This window comes from Cornus florida, unplaced genomic scaffold (genome assembly GCF_030987335.1).
Source record: "Cornus florida cultivar Cherokee Brave unplaced genomic scaffold, ASM3098733v1 CherokeeBrave_3.0.0_Hap2_Chr01, whole genome shotgun sequence".
Taxonomy (NCBI): Eukaryota; Viridiplantae; Streptophyta; class Magnoliopsida; order Cornales; family Cornaceae; genus Cornus; species Cornus florida.
In genome coordinates, this window is record NW_026775571.1 from 107,301,748 (window position 1) to 107,318,049 (window position 16,302).

The 16,302-nt window shown below is 31.9% G+C and overlaps 1 protein-coding gene across 1 annotated transcript; it reads left to right on the forward strand.

Annotated features, from left to right (window-relative positions):
• Window positions 1-445: 445 nt before the first annotated feature.
• Window positions 446-5,028, forward strand: LOC132312483 (mannose/glucose-specific lectin-like). The gene is made up of 6 exons (XM_059810867.1): window positions 446-528; window positions 1,608-1,849; window positions 2,543-2,983; window positions 3,363-3,806; window positions 3,889-4,353; window positions 4,455-5,028. The coding sequence occupies exons 2-6, from the start codon at window positions 1,652-1,654 to the stop codon at window positions 4,704-4,706; spliced, it is 1,800 nt and encodes a 599-aa protein (XP_059666850.1). The 5' UTR covers window positions 446-528; window positions 1,608-1,651; the 3' UTR covers window positions 4,707-5,028.
• Window positions 5,029-16,302: the final 11,274 nt, after the last annotated feature.

Below are 16,302 nucleotides of genomic sequence, written 5' to 3' on the forward strand. Positions count from 1 at the left end.
CCGCCCAAAATGGAAACAAACATTTTCTAAACGTGAAAAATAAACCTAACGTTCGGTGTCATAAAATTTGACACATTTATTACTGATGTTATGTTCATTATTTTACTTTAAATCTGATAATATTTTTAGAAAACTAGAAAACGATATTTTGTTCATAATAAATAGATATTTTATATAAAAAAAATAATAAAAATATAATAAGTATAATAGTAAGGAACAAAACACTCTGTTTATACCAAAAAATGGACGACCCAAGAAAGCATGGGTCACCAAAATCATAGGATAAAGATCGAGGACCATACTTCCACCAAAAGGATAAGAGGGAAGGAAATGGATTCACTAATTTGTTGGACCCATCCACCGACCAAAAAATCAATGAAAAATGAAAATACAATTCAGTTCAATTAAAATTACCATCCTCCAACTGGCTATATATAGCCATGCTATCTCGTCCTTGGTTGAACACAAAGACTTCATTCTTCTGTCATTGAGAGGAAGGCCGGCATTCTGGTTCATTCCAAATATAAGGTTTTACTTCTTCAGGCACTTCTTCCTGATCATCATATTTTTTTTGTGTTTTTTTTTTGGGTGCGTCTTTTAAATGTCATTTTGCTATTAGATCAGTAAACTTATTTTGTGCTAGCTAGAAAATTAGTTTAGGTCTAAAGGTAGTAAGTAGCAGTTGAAGTGGTTTCCACGATGCAACAACTCTAGATAAACAATTAATGCAACAAGTTTATTTATATTGACAATACATTATTTACCTAAAATGTGTTAAAGTTTTAATCTAATAATATTAGAGCAATATAATACGATGCATTATATTGCATGAGCGTTCCATTTTCATATATAAATGTGTTGTATTAAAATGTCACGCCAATATAGTGTATTCTATTATAATGTAATATAATGTATTGCACTCTTAATTTAATACCTTACAAAATGGGAGAGGTCAATTGCATAATATTCGACCGCACACTCAAAATAAACCACTAGTAGGCATAGTGAATAAGTGCACATGCTAACATCCTTCTTTTTCTTTTTCTTTTTCTTTTTTTTTTTTTTTTTTTTTTTTTGTTACATGCCACATATAAGAGGGGTTAAAAAGTAAGATGTTAATCAATAATCATGTTACATGAATGGGAACTTTTATCGTAGAAGTATTTGAAATAAATAAATAAATAATGGATAATTAAGCATATGAAATAAAAATTGTGTATGTGAAAAATACAAATTAAAAAGAGCTATTGCAGGTTGATGAACTCTTCCACGTACGTGCTCATGCACATATAAGATACCTTATCAAATACACACGTGCATGAGACTGCATATAATTTCTCTCTTTCACAATTCTACCCTTGCACCCATTTGTTTTATTTTTCTTTTTTCGTTTTCCTTTTATTTTTGCACCCTCTTTAATTATTTCATTCTCAACTAACATGGTCATTTGCCGGATACCCAATAATTTCTTCATTTAAGAATCTTGATCAAAGCTAGACTATACTTATTTTTGAATGGCATGCATATTTTCAAATGGCATATATATATATATATATATATATATATATATATATATATCATTCTGATCAGGGAAACTTTTGTGACAGACAAACTTGAATTATAACATCCGGCCAGAGCTTGATCAGGATCCATGGAGAAGAAGAATGTAACTGTTGGTCCCTTCGGAGGCAAAGGAGGAAAGTCATGGGATGACGGGATTTACACCGGCATTAAGCAATTCATAATATACTCCGGACAAGTTATTGACTCCATTCAAATTGAGTATGATCTGAATGGACAGTCAAAATTGTCCCAAAAGCATGGTGGGGAAGGTGGAGTGAAAAACACGGTTAGTCCCTTGGAATTTTTGCAATTTGAGTATAAAATATGCATACCATTAATTTTACAAAATAAAACATTTTATTTTTTGCCACCCATATTTTGGTGAAGTGGCACAAAAATAACTGTTATACAGGTGAATCTGTTTTTTTTCCAGTAATTATTATAAAAATAAGTTAATCAGTTAATCCCCTTTCTCTAATTGGATATAGTTTTTTCAGTTGTAACAGTAAGCTTAAGATAATTAATTCTTAATTGGGATAGAAAATTTTCAAAAAATAAATTCGTATATATAATGTGGATGGATTCTGAAACTAAACTTAAAATTCAGTTTTAAATTATTCTTTTATTGCATATTGAAAAAGCTTTCAAGAAACAAGTGTAATCCATCATAATTTAAGTTTCAAATTATTTTTCCATTGCATATTAAAAAAGCTTTCAAGAAACATGCATGGTTAATATATCCATCACAACTATATCTATCACTTCATTTTTTGCTCACCTATATTCGAAAATAAATAGATTTAACGAAATCTCTAAGCTTTTTCATTAATAGTAATTGTACAAGTGCTTAATTTTGAAATAGAAATAAAAAAATTAAAAATGTTATGAATTTTAGTTGTTGACATTTGTTCCAGCATTTTCCTGTCCCACAAAATCTGCATGCTTCTTTGCTATTTTAACATGACATGTTCTTTCATAGGTCAAATTTGACAATCCAAGTGAATACCTCCTTTCAATCTGGGGCTATTGTAGTTCGGATTCTGCACTTGAATGTGTTCAATCTCTCGCAATTGAAACCAACAAAAAAACGTATGGACCATTTGGCACAGAGAAGGGAAAATATTTCAAGTTTCCATTAACAAGTGCCAAGATTGTAGGATTCCATGGAAGGTCTGGTATCTATCTTGATTGTTTTGGAGCATATTTGGAGCCAATTTCGGATCCAAGTCAATCCATATCTGTTGGGCCATTTGGTGGCCAGGGTGGAGATCAATGGGATGATGGGAAGTATAGTACAGTGAGGCAATTGATAATAAGTTATGGTTCAGTAATTGACTCAGTTCAAATTGAATATGATGATAACGGGAAGTCAAAATGGTCTGTGAAGCATGGTAAAAGTGAAAGTGGCACAAAAAGAAAGGTCAGACAATTACTACAACCCTTGTTTGATTCATTGCAGTATCTCTCTCTATTCCGTTCTGAAGTTTTTTCTTTGGTATTCAAATTACTTCTATACAACAATGAAAGGATTTTGTGATACATACAGCGTCTACAAGTTTGACGCATTCAACTTTATTTATGACAATAAGAGATGAAATTATAATGACATCATCATGATAGCTGATGTCCTAATAACATCATACCCACTCACGTATTAAAAAAATAAAAAAAATTGTCCAATTTGTTGTACTTTTGGAGTCTTTATTATTTTCAAAATAAAATACAAATTTGAATCAAATGAATATCAAAGGTTGATTTGATTAATTTGATTTAATTAGTACTTAAACTTAAATATGCAGGTCCAACTTGATTACCCAAATGAGTACCTCATCTCAATCTCAGGATACCTTACTGAGGATTCTAATGAGGCAGTGATTCGGTCACTTACAATTCAAAGCAACAAAAAAAAGTATGGGCCATATGGTGTGGAGAAGGGAAAGCAATTTGCAACCCCACCATCAACCAAAGGAAAGATAGTTGGATTTCATGGAAGGTCTGGTCTCTATCTCGATTCGATCGGAGCATACTTTGAGCCATTCCCAGATACACACCAACCCATGATTCTTGGACCTGTTGGAGGCTACGGTGGAACTCAATGGGACGATGGCATTTACACAACAGTGAGACAGATTATTATATATGCCGGAGTAGTGGTTGATTCCATACAAATTGAGTATGACAAGAATGGACAGTCCATATTGTCTAACAAGCATGGACAAAGTACTGGAGGAACCAAACACACGGTTTGTTCATTCATTATCTTCCATTTGATCATATACATGCATTCACATTGGTAATTTTTTCCAATGAATGGGACTTTTGTAGGTTAAATTTGAGTACCCGAATGAATTTCTTGTTGCAATCTCGGGCTACTACAGTTTGGAATCTGCATTTGTTGGTATTCAATCAATCACATTTCACAGCAATCGAACAACGTATGGACCATTTGGCACTGAAAGTGGGAAACATTTCATGTTTTCAACACCCTCAACCGGCAACATTATTGGCAAAATTGTTGGACTCTATGGAAGGTCTGGTTATCATCTTGATGCAATTGGTGCATATTCCATCTTGCACCCGATTTCATCTCTGATCCCTCGCTTCACAACTGTTGGGCCATTCGGTGGCCAAGGCGGAGTTGAATGGGATGATGACAAGTACAGTGGAGTGAAGCAGTTAATAATATATGCTGGCTCATTAATTGACTCCATCCAATTTGAATATGATAACAATGGAAACTCCAAATGGTCGGAGAAGCATGGTAAAAGTGAAGGCGGTACCAAACACACGGTTAGTATATTAACAGGATCCTCTAAGTTAACTGTTATGTACATTATCGTTTAGACAGCTTGTAATGTGGTGATACCAATACAATTATCTAACTTTTGCAGGTCAAACTAGACTACCCTGATGAATATTTGGTTTCAATTCGTGGGCACTACCGCGATGCATATAAAAATGTTGTTGTCGTTAGCTCCCTTACGATTCAAAGCAACAAAAAAACATATGGACCATTTGGTGTAGAACAAGGAAACACTTTCGAGTCTCCTCAAATCGCTGGAAAGATTGTTGGATTTCATGGAAGGTCCGGTGACTGGCTTGATTCCATCGGGGCACATTTTCAGTTGTTTGAGCCAATTTGAATAGTATAGTGGTAGAGAGTGGTTTGATTCATTGGAACTTAGCCAATGATGAGCCACTTCTATCATATATAGTAGTATTTGGATCAATAAACATGTGACTGCAGTGGATGTGAGAATAATGGATGCTCTGTGTTGTCCTGCTAAAGCTAGAGAGGCGAAAGTAGTGAAGGCAACACAAAGTTGTTTTGTGTTTTCGTTTGTGCTATTGTATCTTGTGAAAATATTTCTCTCGTACTAAGATATCAGAGAAGGAACCAATGTGGTATGTTGCCTCTGATTTTCCTTATAATAAAACTTAATTGGTGCATTTTATATCATAGAATTTCTTCTTGTGTCTATGTGGTGGAAATCGTTTAGTCGTTTCTATAAATTATCTTGTGACATTAGATTAATCTTTTGTTATTATTATATATCCAAAGGTTAGAAGTGGGAGATTTGGTCTCCTTAGTTGAATTGTGTAATCTCTGCATTTGAATCCATAAAATTTCTTCATGGGTTGGGGGAAAAAATATATGTATCTTGCAATAAGACATCAATAGAATTACTCTTTTTTTTGTTTCAATTTTGTTTCTTTTCATAACTGATCAGAAGGAAAACATAAACTTTTACATATTATACATGGCAAAAAATAAATAAATAAATCAAACCATAAAACCCGGGTCTTGGGTTTAACTCTAGTAATAGGAAACTTTCGAACTTAATTTATATGTGTGTTTTGCAATTATTACACATATTTGGAATTTAATTTACGTTATTGGTCCAAAAAGAAGTGGTTGGATGATTTTCATGTCATAAACAAAAAAATATATATATAAATCATAGTATAAGTTAAATATTAGGGTAAATTACTTTCACCTCCCTTAAAGTTTAGCTTAATTACCATTATATTAAAATTTTGCATAAATTACTTTAAAACCCATTGTCAGATTGAGTTAGTTTACCCAACAAACCATTTTATAGTTTTACCTTCTCTCAATTTCTTCATTTTCTTTTCAATGCTTTTTGTTGGTCTATGTAAATACCACCTTCCCCACCACTGCCACCCCACTCTCTCCTAGCTGCTTGCCCCTCTCACACCGCTCCCCAATTTTTTATTTTCTTTTTAGTGCCCTTTAGTTGGTTATGGTTGGTTCTCCATATTGAGTTTCGGTGTTTGTAAAGCAGTGGTGATTATGGGCGGCTAGGATTTGTCATGTTAGATCTTAAAAGTTTTTCGTCATTGCCGTCCATCACCACGGCCCCCATCGTTGATGAGTTCTGTGTAAGAGTCAGAATTCTTGAAACTGTGATAGTAGGTGTAGAGATGCAATAGAGAGAAATGGTGTGGCGGAGGTGGTACTGATATATTTATGTGTGTGTGTGTGTATGCATTGTGTGAATGTATATATCATAGGGATAAAAATGAATAAAGAAACAAAGTATGAATAACACAAGGCAAGAATAAAGAAGAGGTGTAACAAGATGACTTCAATAAAAATGGATCAAATGATCTCAAGACAAGTAGCAGCAGCCTCAATTGATGAAGAGATGTAAGAAGACAATCTCATTAAAAAATGAATTCAAAGATTCATAACGAGTAACAACAACCCTAATTAATGAAGAGGTGTAAGAGGACCACCTCAATAAAAATGGATCTACAGATCTGAGAAAAAAACCCAAGAATGGCTTTGTAAGTAAAAAAAAAAACAAAAACAAAAAAATATATATCTCAAATTTTAAAAATAGGATTATTAAAAGAATAAAGGCTGTAAAGCCAGTTATCTAAGTAAATTGATATATACAGAGACAATATGTTACTACAATGGACCAACTGCTTTTGGTAGTAAAATTTTTTTAAAAAAAAAAAATCTACGGAAAATCAATGGTATCCTTTTTATCTCTCAAAATAAAAGATTGAGAATACAATTAAATCCATGACAAAGTGAGTGCCTGAATTATTTAATTAATACATATTAAGCTAACCCAAAGAGCAAAGTTTATGTCCTACTAACCACGTATATTATTTTCACAGAAAAAAATAAGTGCATGATTTTGTTAATCAAACATCATTTTCCCAAAGAAATTAGAAGCTGAGAGTTGTAACAAAGATTACATAAATTTCAAAGTACATGCACAGTGTGTGTGTGTTTTTTTTTCTTCACAGAAAATGTGTGTCGGAACCCCAAGGGTCCAAACAAGCAAGGCTACAAGTCTAACCAAGTAAAAAAAAAATCGAATTGAGAAATTATTATTAGTACATAGTATGGAGACTACATGGTCTCAGTTAATCACAACCTGACAAGTCAGTAAAAATTACTTATGTGTCATGTTGTAATTGGTTAAGACCATATAATTCTAGATTAAGTAAAAATTTCTCAACGGCAAGAAACAAGGGAAAAATAGAACAGAACTGAGCACCAAAAAAAACTGACAAGAAGACACCAAGAAAATCCAAATACGCGTGTAATTTACAAGCAACACCTTAAGACATTAGCAAACTTCGTTCCATGTGGCTTTCCCCTTGAAAGTGGGCCTGCCAATGGATCAAGTGGCGAGCTTGTTTTGTAATTTTGTAATTATTACACATATCAATATATACTCTTTAACTTCCCAATAAATAAATAAATAAAATCCAAAAAAGCATATGAATTACCAAAACGAAAGGATAAAAGATCATTCAAAATCAACAAGGACCACAAACCAAAAGGATAAGGGGGAAAGGAATGGAAAAGGTTAAAAAAAAAACAACGAAAAAAAGAAGAAGAAAAATGAGATACTGGCAAAACAAAAAACGAAAGGATAAGATCATTCAAAATCAACAAGGACCCTAAACCAAAAGGATAAGGGGAAAGGAATGGAAGAGGTAAAAATAAAAAAATAAAAAAAAAACAGAAAACAACGAATTAGACACCGTACAAAAAAACAAAGAATGAGACACTCACAAAATTTAGCAGATCCACCTTTCACTCGTAATTTTCTAATAATCTCTATAATATTTTGTTCACAAAAAATATTGAACTTATTCGATCATACTCGTATTATTTATTCTATCTCAAAATAAGTGTCTATTTTTTTTTTTTTTTTTAGTCTTAAAATAAATGTCATATTTAAAAAGTTAATGTTGTCCTCATTGTTTTTTATTTTATATTTTTTACTATAATGTTTATAAGGGGACTATAATGCTTTTCCCGTGTTACTGCTTTTGTCCATAGAGAAATTTGGATTTTTGCAACGAGGGTCGGGATATCTCAGCGTCACAAAAATAGACCGTCCTGTGGTCCCGGCCTAGTCAGAAATTTGGATTTTTGCGTCTTGGACCACATAAGTTTTTTGAGCATAAGATGTTATATGGGATGTGGAGATCGGAGAGCTATATTTGCATCCATATGAGGAGTTTGGAGTCTTCTTGTTTCGAAAAGGGGTGGGGAGATAGGATTTCGTGTCTGTGGGACCTGAGAGTGGGATATGCGACCACAAATACCTTATTCAATGCGAGTCTACGCATCTACAATCACATTTAATTTTTTAGCAAATCACCATAATTGAAACACGTAAATCTCTTTGATTCAGTTTTGTAGAAGTAATCATATTTATTTTTTTTTTTTTTAAATAAAAAATATTAAAAATTAGATTAGTAGACGTAGAAAGTCGAAACCTGCAATTCAAAAACCAACTCTCCAAACTATTGGGACATCTGCTATGACACCACTTTTTTTTTACTTGTACAACTTAGACTGCTCTGATACAACTCCCCGACAAAAGTGAATAAAAAACTCTGATGTCTGCATCTGTTTAACCCTCTAAACTAATTTTGATCCCCCATAACATAAGTATAACTTGGAGCTACCTCTCAAGTAACTGAAAATTCACCGTACTGCTTCTCAATGTTGTATGCTAGGATTTGAAAGGAATCTACTCACAAAACCAACCACACGAGCAATACCTGGGTGTGAGCACAACAACGAGTACATCAAATACCTCACCACATACACGGAGGAGACAATCTTTGTCATTACATCTTTTTCTTCCTTGCTGGTAGGACATGACTTCGTATTTAACTTGAAGTGATCAACAAGTGGCGCAAAACCATCCTTGGTATTTTTCATGTTCAACAACTCGTTCATACTAATTTTTCCTCGTGCTTAATAAAAATACATGAAAGTTATTTATTAGTCATTTTCATGGAAAACACTAAAAACTAAAATATTATGATACCAAGATGATAAGAATTTTGATAACAATAATATAATCCATATATGATAATATTTTATTTGTCACTTGTTAGATGACAAATAACATATCATTGTATAAATTATTAAAGTACTTCGCTAGCTATTTTGTTCCTACTGAGTGTGTTTTGTTAAACTTTGTTTAGTTAATACGTTATGTTTTTTCTCTTAATATTGATGAATGTAAAAATACATACCCTTTCTCAAAGTGGAAAAAAAGTAATCAATTTTTTGTTTTTATAAAATTGAAACAATTATTGAATAAATTTTAATTCTTGAACACCGAATTTTTTTTTTTTTTTTTTTTACATATTTTTTTTTTAGCTTTAACTTATGGCTTCTTCTTTTAACTAAAAAAACTTATTACTTCTTCTCTAATTTTTTTTTTCTGGTCATATTTTCTTTCTTAAATATTTATTTAGGTTCATTTTCACATTTTTTGGATTGTATTTTTCTCAATATATATACTAATAATATTATAAATGAACAATAGTACAGTTTATTTTTTAAAAAAATTAATTTTTAATTATATAGTACTAATTCGGCCCCCAACTTTGCAACCACACAAGTCTTGTGTGCACAGGTTTACTCAATATATATAGGAGGAATGAGGAATCATGTTTAGAGTAAACCTGAAGAATTTTGGTATAATAGGACTATTATTTTAATTGATAACTTATCTTATTATTTTATTTTTATTTATAAATATGATTTGAAATACCTTGACACTTCTTCTACTTTTAAAAATAGCATAGATGGTATACATAGATATATAAGTATAGTTAAATAATTACATATTTTATTTTAATTGGTAAGTTATTCTAGTTATTTTACTCTTCAAAAATTCTGAATATAATTTGTAATTTTAATTGATAACTTATTTTATTATTTATTTTAGCGTTGAATTAAAATTACTTTTAATAATAGTATATATATGTATATATATATTATATATATTTTTTACATACACCTCATCCGGTAACCTTCGTATGAGTTGCACAGCCCTCGACAGGCATCTGGTAACCTTTCTACAAGTCTTCGACAAGTCTTCTATTCGGTGGCTTGATTATATCTGCCCCGACACATGCTACTCAATTATTCCTCAGTCCATTTAGCTTTTCAATTCTTTTTTCTCAAACACAATTACTGTTATAAAATCTAAAGAAAGTATAGATACAAAGAGTGGATTACAAAGATAGAGATAATTTATTTTCATTTCATTATACATTATGCACTACACGTTCATATATATAGACCTCTAGCATCAATGATAATGATGGGCTCTTCAGAAAAACCACATGACTTTTCTTCCACGCCTACAATCTTGTCAATCCCTGCTTTAGTAAGGGCAATTATTTTCTTGTTATGTTTGATATAGTATCGCTTAGGAGTTAGGACATGCCGCAGTAAATTGAAATGCAGTTGGATTGCTATGTATCATGGTTGAACTCTTGACATGCTATCACATTACTAGCTAATTGCTTACTATGTTTTTATTTGTTATAAGCTTGATAAATATGTGAAGAAATGTTTTATTTTTTTATTTTTTTATTTTTTTATTTTTTTGAATTTGAAATTTTAAGCAACAAATATGTGAAGAAGTTGTTATCTAAAATGTTGGGGTTTCCCATTTTTGAGGTTGGGGTACGATTTGTCTTTTTTTCAACAGATCACATGGAAGCATTATATTGAGCTCTGTTTAGGATGAGTATTTCTCAAAGCACAAGTCAATGTCTATGCAACTCAATCTCCCTCCCTCCTCTCTCCATTTTCTCTCTCACCCTTGTCACATCTACATCACACCAAATAACTAGGTTTTGTTTATTGCAATACGTGCTTATCTTTTATTGCTGACATAGAAGTATTTGATATACTTGAGAACATGCATAAGGGGAAAATGACAGGGACAACTGTGATTGCACGACTCACTCTTTCATGGAGATATCTGCGTGATTTTTCTTCTACAATAATGTCAAATTATGTTTTTCCTGCCAATTTTTTACAACAATTCATTGATAAATATGTGTGGTCTCTGTTTTGGGTTTTTGATACGTAGTTATTGAAAACACGATAAATCGTGCCATTGATACTCAAACTGAGATGGAGTAGTGTATAAAGTGGGTACATTTTTTTTTCTCTAAAATAGTTGTGTTGAATGAAATATAGTGGAAGGATTGATCAAATGGATGTGATATATTACTCCAATTCAAGCCATCTAACAGACTCTTTCTTTCATTGAATTAATTGAAATATTTTTGTTTGTTACTTAGGTTGGATCTTCGATGGGTAATTTCAGAAGTTTTTAAGATTAATCGCGAATATAGTTGAGTTTGTCGGTTTGAGTTTGTGTGAGTTAAATGGTTTAGATTAGAACTTAAAATCAATTGGTGGGTTGTTGCCTATTAGAGATTGCACACAGTGGAGAGCTTGAGATTGTAAATAGAAATTTGTGTGGGTTTTGAGGGTTGAGGAGGTGGAGGTATTTTGGAGGTGAAGGGAGAGGGGGTGGTGGGATGGTGACTGGTGAGGATAGAGAAACGGTGGGTTCTAGATAGAGAAATCCTTAACCGTCGTTTCTCTTAGGAGTCCCTATTTTCACACATTTCTGAAATGCATTTGATCGTGTGACTGAAAAAAAGGAGCTCGCGAGTGATTTTACGATGGCCTCTCTTGGTAGCACCACTGTTTTTTAATTATGGGTGCAATAACTATAAAATAAATTTGTGATAAATTGAAAGTATATATAATGCAAACTTTTAGTATATATCATTTTTTTTTTTTTTTTTTTTGAGCAATTTACAGAATTCTTCTTGCTAAATATTATGTAAACTTGTGATTACTATTGTGCTCATTCAAGTTGTATATGCAATTATTTAAAATAATAAATATTATGTAAAAAAATAAGGAATTTATTAAATTACTTTATTGACATTTCATAATGCAAGATAAAATAGTGACCCAATCAAAAAATCTATTGATGTAGATATTGTGAGATATTATTTATTTTTTGGCAATTATCGTAGACATAATAAGTCCAAGTTAAGTTGTAATTTAAATTACTTGTTCTACAAGTCATCAAGTTCAACAGAGGTGGAGGAGTTCAAACTTATCTTACATGAAGAGTTTGTGATGAAAAGGGTAAGGACATTACATTAGGAAGGAATATGAATAAGGTTGGGCATTCTACACTTTCCATGTTAGTATACAACTTCTGTAGAATGAACCAAGGCAGAAGGAATTCGAAATCCGAGTCTGCCAACCTTGAACCGGTTTAGCTTCCTTGAATCGGTTCAAGATGTTCAAGTTTGAGTCTATCAACCTTGAATCGGTTCAGCTTCCTTGAACCGGTTCAAGATATTCAAGTTTGACACACTACCAAACTTGAACCGGTTCAGCTTTCCTTGAACCGGTTTAAGACCTCCTGTTTGCAATACAACTTTAGTTTCCTTTTTCTAATTAATTTCCCAGTTGGTCTAGAATTGTACCAAATCCTATGCACGAAATTTACCTTATTTTCAAAGGGATTAGGTCATTCTATAATCTATATAAACCATGTCATATACATTGGTTTATTCACAGCTTTTACATTATAATTCAGATATTATTCAAAGCCTTAGGAAGTTTATTTCTCTCAGAAAATCAAAATTGATTTTTCTGTTGTCTTCCTAGAACCCACATATATTCACCTAGTGAGTCTAGAGTTGTGGTGTTTGAATCCTAATCGTGATCATACAGTTGTATTAACATCGATCAGACAAAACAGATCTTCTTCTACATCATTTAGACAATTGAAGAACAGATGTAAACTCAGTCACACTTTAGAAGGGTTGGAGCATTCGCGGAGTGCTGTTTGATCTACCTGCTATTCTTCTACAAATATCAAGTGTAAGCCTGAGATCAAGTTGCTGTTGGATGGAGAGTCGCAAAGCCAGAGGATCGTCAGCGGTTGGTGTGGTGTAGAACGATAGAGTGTGAGCTAAAGTCAAAGTTCAGTGTACTTTGTTCCAAGCATAGTGGATTGGTTTACTTTGGACTGCACAAGTCCACGAGGTTTTTCCCATAACAGTTGACGTATTTTATCAACTGGAGTTTCCTCGCTAAAATCCCGGTGTCATCTCTAACTTTATACTTTGCTTTATTTTATCTGCATGTGATTAACTGTTTAATTGCTAAAATATAAAATAAGTAAAGTAGTTAAGAACACAGATCGGTTATACAAAACCTAAAACTTTTCAGTTTACATTCCGCTGCGTACGACTCACAATTTGGTATCAGAGCAGATCTCTATACACTAAGTTGATCCTTATTGAAAAGTTTAGTTTTGTTGTGTTTTTCAAAAATTGTTTTCAACATCATGTCTTATGCGTTAAAAGAAGGTGGTTCTAATCAACGTGGTCCTTTATTTGAAGGAGATAATTACAATTTTTGGAAATCAAAGATGAGAGCCTATTTGCAAAATTCTGGTGGTAAAACTTGGGCAATAGTTGAGTCTGGCTATACACCTCCAACAATAGATATAACTATGGATGGTAAAATAGTCAAAGAGTTAAAAAATACTTTTGTTTTTACTGCTATTGAAACTGAGCGTAATGATGCTAATGGCAAAGCTTTATATTCAATTATTAATTCTGTTGTTCTATTTGAATATGCTAGAATTTCTGATTGTAAAATTACTAAAGAAGCTTGGGATATTTTACAGGTTACTCATGAAGGAACTTCAAAAATGAAGTTGTCCAAAATTCAGTTGCTCTCTCATAAATTTGGCAATATCGAATGAAAGAAGATGAATCCTTTTCTGATTTTTATTCTAGTCTTCTTGATATAATTTTTGAATTGCGTCATTTAGGGGAAAAAAAGTTAGTGATAAAAAATCTGTGAAAAAATCTTAAGGTCTTTACCTAAAAGATTCCAGATTAGGGTTGAAATCATCTCTGAACATTGGGATTTGACTACTTGTCAAGTTAATGAGATGGTAGGTTCACTAAAAACTTTTGAGATGTAGAATTTTGAATTAAATCAGAAGGAGAAAAATCTTGCTTTAAAATCTATACAGGTTGAGAATTCTGTGAATGATGACTTGATGATGACATTGCATTCTTGTCAAGGCAATTCAGTCAGATTTTACAAAGGCAACAAAGGAGAAGGAATAGCAACAAGGCTAATCCTCAAAATTTTGACACAACATCAAAGTTTAGATTTAATGAAAAAAAAAGTAGAAGAATCAAAAGAAACAGAATTTACTTGCTAGAATTGTGGTGGCAAAGGTCATGCAGCCAATGTTTGTCCTAGTCCTAGGAAAGAACAAAAGGATAGGAATAAAGGAAAAGTAATGAAAGTTTCTATGGTTGAAAATTCTACTTTAAGTGATAGTGATTCTCCTCAAGATGATTCTAATGATTTTTCTTATGTCGCTTTTCTTGATAGAGGTCCTCGTGTCGTTCATTTATCTGACTCTGACAGTTCAGATAACGAAGAAACTAAAGTTCATGATGAACAGGTTGAAAAGGACGATGAAAGATTGAAGAAGATGGTCAAAGAAACTATTGAGACCAAACAGGCAATCAATAAGCTAGCAAAGGAGCTTATCCAAGCAAAAAGAGAGAATGAAGATCTAAAGAAACAGATTGCTGAAGGCAAATAGAATGCTGTTGAAAGAGAGTCAGTCATCACTGAGCTTGAGAAACAGATCATCATTCTTGAGAATAAGGTAAGTGTTGCTAACTCATTAAAGGAATGTCTTACTTTGAAAAATGATTATCTTGAAATTGAGTTGAAATCTGAAAGAGATAAATTGAAAGGGTTCAATATAAATCAAAACAGTTTGAATAAGATAATCAACATGGGTAAGGATGTAAATGATAAAACAGGGTTAGGATTTGTTAAAGGTTCTCCTAGTAATCAAGGTAAAACAATGTTTGTTAAACCTGTTATTATGCCTAAACCATGTTTGGCTGATGCATCACATTCTGCTATGTCTTATGTGCCTTAATTGTTGTATTGCACTTTTTGTGGGAAAAATGGACATAAGTATAACACATGCCTTCATAGGAAAAAGAAAGATTTTTCTAAAATTAAGTCTCAAAATTTTCATGCTAAGAACAAGGTGCGTTTTAAAGAGAAAAAGAAATTGTCACCTAAGGTTTTTAGAACTGAAATTTTGCCTAAGAAAGAGGTAAAGAGAAAAAAAGAATTTCAGGAAGTGAGAGTGAGAACTGTGTGGATCAAAAAGTCTGATTTGATCTATTATGTGCCTGTTGAGTCCTTGGAACAAGTTTCCAAGAGAACTTTACCCTCAAACTGAGTTCTACAAAATTCAATGATCATGGCATGTGTTTAAAACAAAATTTTTGTTGCCATTGGATCATTTGTTAGGGTTTGGTTAGGGTTTGATTTTCTGATCATGATCTTCTTTGTATACATGTGAAAGTTCTTTTAAAGAATTTATGATCTATCTTTGAATGCAAATAGAGACACATGATAATTTGAATAAAATAGATTCTTGGTTTGTAATTTATACAGTGAAAGATGATTTGTATTGTTTAGGGGATTTTTAGATTTGAATCTCTTAAGTTCATAAACTTTTGTGCACTAGTCCATCTTTGACAAATTTGGTTGAAAATCTTTTGATCTGTTGACTAGGGTTTATTGTTCACAAAAGTTATAAAGGTTATTGTTTAAAAAAAAAAAAAAATAGGAGCTAAAAACAAAAATAAAAAGATTGAAAAAAATATATTCAGCTTGAAAGAAAAAGAAGGAAAAAAAATGCTGAATAAATTGCTAAGGAAAAGGCTACCTATTGAGATTTGATCGAAAACTCCCATTAAACTGTGAATTGAAGCGAAAAGTGGAGATAAGTTGAGTTGGGAAATTACTGACTACTCTTTAGAGTGAAAGCCGCCTTGCTTAAAAAAAAAAAATTGCTCAAAACAATTTTTATCTTGATGTTTTTTGATCAAAAAGGTTTAGACAATGATTTGTTGAAATTTAACTGAAGATTAGATTGGATTTCACACACACACATGGACTTACTAGATTAATTTCTAAACTTTTCAGTAAATTTTGCAAGTTTGATTTCATGTTGTGATTACTTTCTGAGATTTGAAATTATTTGAAAAGTCTGTGGAGTCAAACATTTGTTCTCTGAAATAATCTGAAAATTCTCTGAAAGGGTTTTGAATCGTGTGTTAACTGGATGATTTTAATGATTGGTGATTTTATTTTTTGATTTATAAAAAATAAAAAAAAAAAAAAAAAAAAAAACAAGAAAAAAAATTGAAAAAATTTGAAAAATTCAAAAAGATTTTGGTTTTTAAGTTTTTAGTTTGTTTTTGTTTCTAGTTATCACCAATGTGTTAAAAGTTTCTGGAATTGAAAAAGTTTTTCATAAA

Coding starts and splice junctions, on each gene's coding strand:
- LOC132312483 (XM_059810867.1), top strand. CDS start 1,652: ATGGAGAAGAAGAATGTAACTGTTGGTCCCTTCGGAGGCAAAGGAGGA. Junction 1,850..2,542: donor AAGGTGGAGTGAAAAACACG/GTTAGTCCCTTG, acceptor GTTCTTTCATAG/GTCAAATTTGACAATCCAAG. Junction 4,354..4,454: donor AAGGCGGTACCAAACACACG/GTTAGTATATTA, acceptor TAACTTTTGCAG/GTCAAACTAGACTACCCTGA.